Below are 12,320 nucleotides of genomic sequence, written 5' to 3'. Positions count from 1 at the left end.
GTCTCAGCACAGAGAGCACAGAAAATCAATTTCCACTCTCCATCTGTAAATTATCACCTAATAAGTAAGTAGCTGCAAAGAATATAGACAATTCAAAACTCTTAAGCCGTGCCTCAAAGTCAAATATATGTAATTACTTATTCTCAGCTTTGACATTGCAAAAATACGTTTTAATGAAGTATTACTCTCACTGCATCTCCAACACCATGATTTACTCATTTCCTTTCTACACAAATAAAATGTTGCCCAATAATTCTGAAATATTTTTTGAATAAGCCATAATCTATGTCTGATACTGATGTTAAGATAGCTTGCCTGTATTAAGACAAAAGGTATTTAATTATTTTCCCATCACATTAAAAAGTGCTATTTTATCAATTTTGGAGGTATTCTGGAGGCCTTATCCAAAGCTTTCAGGAACTATATAGAGCTCTGAGGCCTCAGATTATGCACATCTGAAATAGAAAATGGCTTTAAAAATAATATAAATAATCACATAACTTCATCAGGACACATGTATAATAGAAACTACCATTAGAGACAGATGAAGGGTATCTAGATAAGATTTTAACTAGGCTGCTAACCTGATCAATATTAATTTCTCTCAGTTAAATTTGTATGCCTTCTTGCATAGCAGACAGATAAAAAATTCTGCTGGCTCCTAAGATTTGAGGACATAATTACAAGGCCGCTGAATCCATTTGTACATTAATGAAGTACTTGCAAAGATTTTTCTTCTTCTTTTACGTTATGCATGTGTCACATCAGGCACAAGATTCAACTGCATTTAAGAAATTGTGTATTCTGCCACCTTCTAGGACACAAATTCCCCCTAAGCAGGAGTCTCATTTAACTTTTTGGGAAGGCAGAGGGCCGAAGTGGAAGATGATGTGCCGTGCACATGAATAGGGCCAAATTATTTTGCTTGTTCTGGGTTTCAAGCAAGGTATTTCTGTGGATTTCTATAGATGCTGAGACTAAGGCTTACTGTGAAGTTTTTGTGTTCTTCACACCTCAGATAAGGAAAAACCATGTTGCTGATCTTTTGGACATTTTAATGTGACAGTCAATATGGACTGTCAAGAGCTTTGGAGGCCATGTGCAGCCCTAGGATATCAAGGTGTCCACCCCTCACTAAGCTATTACGTGGATTCCTTTTTGAGGCTTCATGTAGCTTATTAAACTAATGTTGATTAAGCAAGTAATGGCTTAAGTGTGTCAATGATGTCAATAACTGTGATTTAGCACTAAACAAGCTTTCCCTCAACACAGAATGAGAAATTAAGCCAAAATCAAACAAACCACATGAGAGTTTAATGTGATATGTGAACCCTGCTTAAAAGTGAACCTGGATAAGACACTCAATGGTTGTAGCAATTTCTCGGTGGTTACAGTATCTTTAGAATCTGCACTCACTCACTTGCCTGCCAGTTTTTAAGCTATCTGAGGCAAAAACGATTTTGATTAAAAAATGATAAAAAAAACCATCTAGGGAATGTCATCAGTGGCAGAGCATCACTTTAAAAATGAGAGGCTTCCCCCTCCCTTACTAATTCTAGTAGGACCTATCAGCTGATGCACTTCATTGTTACTTACCCATAAGGCATAAGGAGAACATCCAACATAAAATCCAACAGCAGCTGTACAGTCTTTGGTTTTTCAGCAAGATTAAATGGAGAAGCTGCTTTCAGAGGTTCAACAGGATATTTCATATGAAAAAGTGTTGGTATTAGAAGGTGCATTAGGCTGAAAAACAATTGTATATATTGCAGTTATATGTAAGAGTCTGTCTAAACATTCATAATCTTTTGATTTATACCTATTTGTGTTTTTAAAAGCTTGAATTAGGAATTGTGGGCAAGGAAGACCACGTAACTTCATGAAAACCACTTTTATTTCTTCCATATTTAGTAGCTAATTCCAAATGGATCTGTATCATTCAAATTGCACTGAAATGAGTTAAATTGAATCTTTAAACATGAAGTAGGCTGGATCTAAAAAATGAGATTTATCTGTATGCCAAAGCGTTACATGGCAAACAAAGCAAGGTATTTAAAATATAGTATTGCAGAAATTCAAAAATGATAGAATGGCTGCATTTGTACCCAATAATAAGGCTGAACACCACAGCTTTATGATTTATCATTCACAAGTTTACGTTGCAGCATGTGAGTCTTCTGCTTGCTTCTCCCCAGGAACAGTTAGGCTAATCAAATCTAGGAGTACAGTGTCAGCAAAAATTGGCTCCCTGCTTACCATTCCCAAATAATTAACACATTACATATCAAGAACAAACCAAGTTAAAAGTCATAAATCAAGAATATCTGAACTTATGGTTCATTCTTACATGTGAGTGTAGGTATCACAATATCAAGAAAAAGCTAGTAATTATTAATGGCATTTCAAAAAAATGCTTGAAATACTTGAATTCTAGCTCCTACAGAAAACCCCAATAGAATTCAAGTGTTATCCCTTAAAAAATAACCTCCCCATCTAAGAAAAGTATGCACATCAAGGAAACAATTTTACTTTTTTAGAAGATGAGAGTTCTTCAAACTGGCATTATACCTCGTAAGTTTAATCAGAAATGGCAAACTGTAGAGAGTAAGGAAGGTAATCTTCACAGAAATGTGCAAGAACCGTTACCTAGGAAAGATGGCTGAAACATTCTTTTAACTTCTAGGAACCAAGATAATATTCAGAACTGGCTAGACAAATGCCTCCCTGATTCATTGGGATATGAGGAGGAGGGGAGGTTCAGCACAATCAGATTTGCAAGATTCTGCTATTACAGCCTATTTCAATAAAGTGTAATTCTAGTCTTCCTATGTAGTTGATTGCCTGATCAGCCTAGCAGGGCTGACACATAGTCACAAAAGGGCACTATGTCATAACTTCTCTGAATACATGTTTGCAGTCTTCAATGATATTAAGTCTATTAAAAGAAATGAAAGAGGTTTTTTAAACTAGGCAATGAAAGCTTTATGCTCAGGATATTATACCTGTCTTGTTGGGGTTGAGGTTTTCCTTCCATTGCAGTAAGGAGAGTGGGTGCCAGTTCACACTGCTTTTCCACAGGCAAACGAGGGTAACCCATCTTAACATATATTATTGTAAAATTCTGTAAAAGTACAAGATACGTCTGGAAAGAACCACTACAAAAAAAACACCCAGCCCTACAGTACAATATCCACACATTTTAAGAAACTTATAATTAAAAAAAACTTCATTGATAAATGCCACTGAAATGTCTATGTCATTCAAGTAGTCCAGCTCACCAGAAAATTCCACAGCCTCATTTACCTTGATAACTTTGAACAATACTACTGGCGTGGTAGGAGGAGTCTATGGTAGTAAAAGATCAAACAGATCTTTATGGTAGCACCTTTTCTGAGTAACCAATTTTATTAAAAGGCATAAGCTGCAGCTCACCAAAACTTATGCTTTAATAAAATTTGTTACTCAGAAAAGGTGCTACCAGACTCATGATTTTTTACTACTGACATGGGAAATGCATATACCCATTTCATAACAAAAGAGCCTCCTCATACCAGGTGCCTCTTACTTCTGCATTCCAGTGACTGCATTATTTTCACGTTTCTGGCTCCAACCAATTGAGACCTTAATGATGTGACTGTATCTACGGTGTTTCATCTTGGCAATTACCTGGGAAACCTCTAGTACCACCTGAAAGAAACTGCTTTTAACTGGCCAAATTGTATATTTCAGTTCATGTTTAACCATCCTTAACTCCATACTGCACTAGTGCACTAAAACCCTACCTGGATATTAAAGAAGAAATATGGTCTTTGTCACTGAAATGGATCAGGTGATAAATCTAAAAACATGTACTAAAGGATTATCTTCACCTAGACTTCCATTAAAAATTACATATAAATCAGATTTTTATTAAATATTTATATATTTCCTATGCAAATTGAGAAAAACCGACATTCAGTGGTAAAGGCTTTTGGGCAGAAATCCCAGGTTCAAACCACTGCTTCTTCAGGTAAGCTGGAAAACTTGCAAAAACTCAGTGACTAAATGCACACATCTGTTCTGTTGAGCAGCCCCGCCACTGTGGTTTATAAATCATGGTTTAATGTGTTGCACAGACCCCATCAAGTGTGATTTATTCAATAAGTCATAGCTAATCCATGGCTTAGAGTGATGTGTGGACCAAGTAAATAATAGTGCAGTTCACATACTACATTACACCAAAATTAAACAAATTATAGTTTAGCATGCATGAATCAAGTCACTGTGATGGCAATCCATGATCATAACCCCAGCCATGTTTAACCCAGCCATGACTTACTCAGCAACTGTAGTTCAAAACCACAATGTCTTTGAGGTAATACGTTATGTGTAAACTATACGGACAGAGCATTAACTTGTTTACAAGAACATTTCCTAATGAGATGTTCAGCAAAACTGGGATGTAGTTATTGGCAAGAACATTAAATGTTCAACATTAAAATATAACACTCAGAATATTTTGCTTCAATCCATTCCAGTGGACTATTTAATTGTAATGCTTATACGACAATTGAATGCAGCTTCAAATAAGCATTTCATTAAAACACAGTTGGAATGTTCAAATGTCAAATTTAGAAAAGCACTTCCCAGCAGCTATAAGCCAGCAAGCCATCCCTGTTTGTTGTTTATACAGTAGGCATGTTGTTTGAAAGCAGGACAAAGAATATCTAGGCAGACGCTAACCAGCTCTTATACTTAGGCATGATGTGCAAAGACAACTATAATCTTAGAGTTCGTCAGTAAAATTCTCTAAGAAAGGGCTTACTGTAACAAAGGAGACCGCAGAAGGATCTTGATATTGAACTAATAAAGTCTCCACTGGAAGCTGGATTTTAGGACGACTTTTGATTCGTTTGTTCAGGTGAACTAGCAGTTCCATAACCTAAAAGAAAAAAAAAATCCTCCTTGATTTTACTGATCTGGGTTTCATTTCCCAGTTGTGAAATATAATAAATAAAAAATGTCTATATTATCAACGGAAGGCATATCAAATGCCTTATGTGCCTTTCCATTTGAACTTTCACAGGGAAGAAGAACCAACTATGTATATTATTTGAACCTGAACACAACATGAAAAAGAAACACTATGAAGTGACAATGATCTCAATGACTTCAAGGAATAAATTATGATATTCAACTGCCAGTTTATGGAAACATAGTTGATCTTGAAAAGGCATGCAAGGTTGGGTCTAGTTAGTGCTTGTGTAAAAGACCATCATTCAAATTGTAGATAGAATGGGAAGCTGGAAAAACATCCTGGATGAAAGCAACAGCAGCCACCTTTGTACTGAAAATTACATAGATGTGTCCATCAAGTGACCATGAGTTAAGTCTGTCTCAAAGGACACCCTACCTGTATATATTCAACATGGAAGGATTTTTAAGCACTTTGTGTTTGACAAACTTCTGCACACAGATAATATTCATACCTTTTTACGTACTCCTTCCTGTGTACTGGAAAGCTTTAGAAGAACAGGAGGAAGGAATTTGGATATAATATTCTGCAATTGCTCATCTGTTTCTGCATGGCCAAGACGCAAGAATACACGTTCAAGTTGATCTAAAATAAAGTAAGAAAAACCTACCTATAACAAACAGTTCAAACAGCAAAATAATCACACTATCAAGTTCACCATTAAATAGTGGCTTAGTTCTCAATTGGTTTTACTAATGCCCTTATTACAAGTTTCTTAGAACCATTTGATTCTTCTATAGCATAGCTTTCCAAATTGTCTGTCACGACACGTGTATCAGTTGCAGTGTGTAAGTGTGTCGCACAGTCGAGGGATCATACAGGTACTGCGCATGCACAGTATGCATAACCAGGTCAAAACAGCTGATTCCGCGTGACTTCCGGTGACGCGGCTGCACCTGCAATGTGTTAGTGTGTCACCAACATGACAAGTTTGGAAAGCTCTGTTCTAAGATTGGTGGTATCATACTCTGTGCAATCTTATATGCACAGGTATTTCTCAATGATTGTAGAGAAAAATTCTCAAACAGTATCACATCCTTCTTTATTTTGATTCACTAATTCAACATTTTTAAAGATCAGATTACTTTATCTTATTTTAATGGTGAATAATTAAAATATTTTGATTATCAAGACTGTTTCTATGATTACAGCAGTCTTCCCAGCATTAAACCAATTAATCGTGTTATTCTAGTTTTTATTTTTATTTTTTTGCCCTAAAAGATGTGTTTGTTTTTCAATTGAATTGTACAGCTTATAGGTTATATTAAAGGTGGAAAAAATTCTGAAGTGATTTATCTTGGTCTGATTTTTTTACATCTCAAAAACATGGCATTTTAACAGGGGTGTGTAGACTTTTTATATCCACTGTACAAGTATGAAGCAAAATCATGCAACTTCAAAGAGAAAGAAAAAAGGATTACTGAATATCAGATAAAATTATTTATTCCGAATAAGGAAGTAGAAGCCAAAAACTTTATTACAGGACTGGGATGCCCTATCCAAGCATCAGAAACATTGCGATTAAAGTTCAATTCTATGTGTTCCTATTCAAAAATCTTTAATTCCATAGAGTTCAATGGAACTTTCTCTTAAAATTATTGCATAATCTTGTAACTTCATTAGTAGTTCTTCCATACAGATTAGAAATACCTATGAAGACAAGCAACTTTGGGCCAGTCTCCCAGTCCAGCCTCCTTCACAGGGTTGTGTCGTAAGTATAAAACTGAGAAAAGGGGCCTAATATGCTACTATACCTAGCCTTCTTGAACTCTGTGGGCTATAAATGCAGTAAATAAATAACCGCATATTTTCGAGTGATATATACAGGTACATACGCACACATACACACACTTGTATATAACATCTGTATATATGTGTATGCATATATAATACATATACCTAATACAGATATCTCCGTGTGTGTGTGTGTGTATTCCCAGCTTGCCTCAGTGGCAAAGTCTGTAGTCATTTCCTGTCACAAAGAAGCATTTCCCGGCCATACCACGCCTCAGCCGAGTGAGGCCTCAATCCCTTTAATATGAAACGGGGTGGGGGAGCGGGACACAGAGCACAAAATTTGGAAGGCCAAGCGGGATGGCGAGGGGAAACATGAAAGAATCTGTCCTAAAGCGACCAGCACACACCTTCAGCACTCGCAACATCCTCTTCCTACCCCTAAGGTGGCCGCATCGGAAAAACCGGCCGTTGCCGAATTGGGGAGGGCGGAGCCTGGAGGGGCTCAGCTTCTCCAACCCTCCAGCTCAAAAAGCCTCCGCAAGATTCCCAGGGCCGGATACTAATCCCTGCCAAAACAAAGTCAGGACAGGCCTGCACTTTCCACAAGATAAAGAATAGCCTTGGAGAGGAGGAATGACATCTGGAATCCCTCGAATTAAAGGGGGGATAAATTATCTTCTTCACGAGAGTAGGACAGACTTGGGTAAATCAAGTCCCCCTCCTCGCAAGTACGAAGCGCCCGTGCCCGCAAATGTTTCAAAAAGAAGGGCGAAAGGAGGAAGGGAGGGGGGTGTCTGGGGATCAGTGGTCGAGGAGGCTAATTTTGAGGATGGGATCATCCCCTTTTCCCATCCTCCTGAAGATTTACTTTCTATTTCCTAATATGACTCTGCACAACTGAGGCCTAATGGCCGGCTCCTCCTCACTCTTCCCCCTCCTAATCCTGCATCGTCTATGGACAACATCTTGGAGCCTTCCCCCACCAGCTCGGCTTTTCTTTCTTTTCCTTAAGAACCCCAACCCTCAAAGGGGAAAAATATGCCCCTTTCCGAGGTCTCCCCACAGCACCCAGCAAGTGGGAGGAATTACACCCTCCAGAAGAGAGGCCCAGGGCACCACCCGAAGGCCGGAGCACGCGCTTGGAAAACCGAGCCTTGAAAAGACAGACGGGATCAAACTTGTGGGCCAGAGCACCCCCTTTTCTCCGTGCCCTCATGAACAATATCCCCCGCCGCCGGACCCCACTTACTCAGCTCGTCTTGGGCAGCAGAAGCGGCCGCAGCCATGTTGTCAGCTGGGAAGAAAAGGCGAGAGAAGGAAGCTTAGCCGGGAGTTCTCGCTCGGGGCTAAGGAGCGGAGGGGGCAGAGGAGAAGGCGCCGGGGGGGGTCCGTCCTCCTTTGCCTTCAGCCCCCTTCCTCGAGGCTTCCCCGCGACTGAGCTGCCAGAGAAAGGCGGGGGGGGGGGGAGACCGATGGTTGATTTTCTCCTCCCTCCTCTGACTCTCCCCTCAAAACGCCAACCGTAGTTGAGAGACACGCAAAACTTAAGTAACCTTGCAAATCTCTCCCCGTGTGCATCTGCTTTGTGCACACATGCACTCCACCCTCTCTGCCTTTACTCTACTTTTATATGTTTAGAAAGAGCCGAGCAATCGTCCTGCTCCTTCTATTTATCTCCCCGTTCTTTACAACCTTCAGCTATAACGCTCTCTCCTTTGGCGAACTAAGCTTACAGCTCCACATACCGTTGGAGCCAAGATATATAAAAAAATCAAAGTAGGTTTTTTTTTAAAAGCGTACCTCCATTCATCGTTCATGATCTAGAAATCATTTTTTCCTCTCATTTTTTCTCCCATCGATAGTTTCCCGAGGACGCAGCTGAAAGGAACTTACCTGAATCCATACTGACCTCCATCACTGGCAATATATATACCTTTCTCCCACCTCCTAAATGGATGGTGGAGAAAGGAGGATCAGCATTTCTTTTTTTAAAAAGGAGAGTTTCTCCCCCTATCTGCAGAAGGTATTTCTAGCAGGCTGACTCATTCCTACCTTGAAAGGTATTCGGAGTTACATTGTTTTTAGAAAAGTGTGAGATAATTTTCATGCACAAGCTTCCTAAGCATAGTTTTCCTACCCACTGGGGCCAAGTACTCACTCGGTAGTTAAAGCAAAGAAGTACCTTTTTTTCTGCCCCAACATTCAATACCTGTGCATGAATAAAATAGGGATATTTAGATAGCTGTGAAACTAGGAATGGCAGTTATTCTAGATCTCCAAAACGTTGCTGTTGTTCATCTCCTAGCAAATCTGGGATGCAAAATCCTAATGACTACTAGATGGCAGAAAACTGTCATTTTATTGCCATCTTGTGGCTATCCAGATTTTTGCAGTACAGATATGGTAGTTCTACTTTATGTTGCAGAAAGGTCTAAGGTATTCCTATGAATATCTAGCAAGAGTGCAGGGTGTTCCAATCATACTACACAAAATGAGCCAGCAGCCCCAGACAGCAAAATCCTTGCAATGGCAAAGCAGTGTTGGTGTATAATGCTGTAGATGGCCTACAGTCTGTCTTTAATACTTAAGCTATGCTGCTGGCATTGGGTGCAATTCTGTCAGCATTAGGGGAAGGCGGTGGGTGCATAGAGAAAGACACTGTTCAACGTTCATACATGCACGATCCCAGCAAGCGATGGTAAGGCTAGAAAGCAAGAGTACGTAGCAGGTGTTTTACATACAGCATTTTGCCCATAGCCATAAATGGCAACTATTTACTGGGGATTCTTTCTTACCTCCGTAGCTGCTTTATTTCACTATCTTTTCTCATCTTGAGATTTGTCTCTGTAAGTTGGCCTTCTTGGCTCAATTCATCTCTCTACACTTTCTGAAATCTGTTAACTAAGGACTAAATGGTTCAAGGCTATGTGATTGTCTGAGCTAGGGCACTACAGCTTTGAAGCAGGAAGGAACAAAGAAAACTTCTCTAGGCTCTTGTTCCTTTTTTGCCCACCACTAGGGTTAAAATCTCATGTCCAAAAAGTTTTTGCCTGCCACAGACTTAATCGACTGGTGCAATGTCTTTCTTGTGATTATGGCAGGGGTACATAAATTTGCAGGGATAACTCAACCATCGATCAATAACCCTGTGCCTAACCCTATCTCATCTTCTGGGGAAAAAAGCACAAGACAGCCAAAATAAGCGGGCATAATTGATTGGTGTACAAAACTCACTGGTGTGCAAAATCTTTTTGGTGGGCAAAAAAAGGAACATGAGCCCTTCTTTCATCTCATCGAAAATGGTTGCACAGGAGGATTCAACCCTGACCATTCCTCTGCACAAAGTGCAATATTGAGACAGAACTGTGAGCGTAAACAAGAACAGATTGACTACACACACTATAATGCAGACAACATGGGTCAGTTGTGTAACTATTTTCATCCAATGAGCTCTCACCCCAAATAGTATCTAAAGAATTTACTAAGTCGATGATTGCATTTTAAGCACAACCTGAGGTTATCCTTAGGGCTTCATGTGTTGGATGTGGTCCTCAAAGCCCCTTGCCCAAAGCTTGCTATCAAATTGTAATTTTGATATTTGACGTAATTAATTATGATCAGTACAAATCTATAATTTGTATTGTTTATGTAGCCATTCAATATAACGATATAATGTAACCCCAACGTTCAAAAGAAGTTTGGCAGTATCAAATACTACAGTAAATTAAATTGTATTGCTAACAAGAAATGGGACATTCAGCTCATATTTTACAGAGTACATGTCATTTTGGTGAATCAGCATTGAAGACTAATGCTCTTATTCCAAGTCAGACTCCATCTTAGTAGAGTGCATTCTTATTTGGAATTATTTACAGTCCACCTTTCAGGATGGACTATAAATCTTCCCAATCTTTTTAGAAGTAATATAAACAATTATAAATAAAAATGCAATGAATATTACTGAAAAACCAACAAACGTCTAGGACTCTTTCCACAGGGTAATTGGTAGTAATGACCTTTGGAAGGGGAAGAGTCCAGCTATGTAGTTTATTTATTCATTTATTTATATCACTTGTAGACCTCCTCAGTCAATAAACTCCAGGTGGCTTACATAAAAATTGCCACAGCAAATACAACCTTAAAAATGGAATATTACATTCAATTAGAACAATTAAGAATAAAATGGTAAACATTCACTAAACAAGCTAAAAATAGCCAGCAAAAGATATATAAGTCAAAAGTCAAGTCAAGAAAAGTACCGTTTTTGCCACTTTCTTAACAAGTAAGGAGTGTCAGGACTGTCCTGACTGAGGGGCAAGCCATACTACAGAACAGGGCAAGACAGAGAAGGCCTGCCTCCTGATCCTGCCCCTGTTATCTCTTGAGTGGTAGGGATCCAAAGCAATCCCAAAATGGAAGACTCTGCTCAGAAAAGATGATCTTGAGTCCAAGTGATACATGTATTTATAGTCATAACCAGGATTTTGCATTGCACTTGGAAACAGGCAAGCAATGCAGCACCATCAATACAGGTATACAGGTAGTCCTCACTTAATGATGGTAATTGGGACTGGAATTTCCATCACTAAGCGATGCAGTTGTAAAGTGTGATGTCATGTGACCACGCTGCTTAGCAACAGCAGTTCTGGCAGTACCTGGTTACTATCCAGGGTCACTGGACCCATACAGGTTGTTAAGCGAGAACCTCACGTGATCGCGACTTCCTGCCAGCTTCCCCATTGACTTTGCTTAGGGGAAGCCGGCAGGGAAGTTAAATTGAGATCACATGACCGTGGGATGCTGCAATGGTCAGAAATCTGGGCCGGTTCCCAAGCACCCAGATCACAATCATGTGATTGCAGGGGCACTGCAATGGCTGGAACTTTGAGGACCAGTTGTAAGTACCACTCGTTCAGCACTGTTGCAAGGTTGAATGGTTGCTGAACGAGTGGTTATTAAACAAGGACCACCTGTGATGCTGCTAAAGCAACTCTCAGTCATCAGAAAGTGGGCTTCTGCATTCTGGCCTAACTGAAATTTTTGAATAATCGTCAATGGCAACCCCAAGTAGTCCATTTTAGTAGTTCAACCTAGAGGTAATGGGGACATATGTTATTCCTTGTGTTCTTCTCCTTCTCTTTTCCAGGTTGCTTCTTCATGCTTTCTCATTTTGTCAAACAAACTAATCTTTATTATGGTCAAAGGCCAGCATGAGGAGGGTGGGGTACAGTAAGTTAAAACCATAGAAGGCACATTAAAATCTAATATAAGAAGCTAAAACAGAAAAGTTTCATTTTGTCTACTTTTCCCTTTCTTGACATAGTTGTAAGAGCCAGGAAATGTTCAAGAGGCAGGCAAACATTCTTTATTTTTAACAAGATCCATATGAAATGTGGTGCAATGGTTGGGATGTTAAACAGGATTGGAGAGATCCAGGTTCAATTCCACAGTCTGTTGTGGAAGCTTACTGGGTGACTTTAGTTTGGTGCAATGGTGTCAGTGGGGGTGAGTCAAAATTGGCAAGATGGTACAGCAGTGTCACAATGCAAGCCCCACTCCTTGCTATTTT

General features: G+C 39.4%; 1 protein-coding gene across 1 annotated transcript in view; it reads right to left on the bottom strand.

Moving 5' to 3' along the window:
• Positions 1-8,407, bottom strand: part of ECPAS (Ecm29 proteasome adaptor and scaffold) — a 75,628-nt gene extending 67,221 nt beyond the window's left edge. Inside the window, exons 1-5 of the mRNA XM_063294977.1 lie at positions 8,001-8,407; positions 5,469-5,599; positions 4,805-4,921; positions 3,003-3,121; positions 1,597-1,746 (exon numbers count right to left, since the gene is read on the bottom strand). Of these exons, the coding sequence (XP_063151047.1) occupies positions 1,597-1,746; positions 3,003-3,121; positions 4,805-4,921; positions 5,469-5,599; positions 8,001-8,037 (554 nt within the window). The 5' untranslated portion in view covers positions 8,038-8,407. The remainder of the gene's footprint in view (positions 1-1,596; positions 1,747-3,002; positions 3,122-4,804; positions 4,922-5,468; positions 5,600-8,000) is intronic.
• Positions 8,408-12,320: the final 3,913 nt, after the last annotated feature.

Source organism: Candoia aspera, chromosome 2 (genome assembly GCF_035149785.1).
Source record: "Candoia aspera isolate rCanAsp1 chromosome 2, rCanAsp1.hap2, whole genome shotgun sequence".
NCBI lineage: Eukaryota > Metazoa > Chordata > Lepidosauria > Squamata > Boidae > Candoia > Candoia aspera.
The sequence above is the reverse complement of the archived record's forward strand: the minus strand, read 5'-3'. Positions and strand labels throughout refer to the sequence as shown.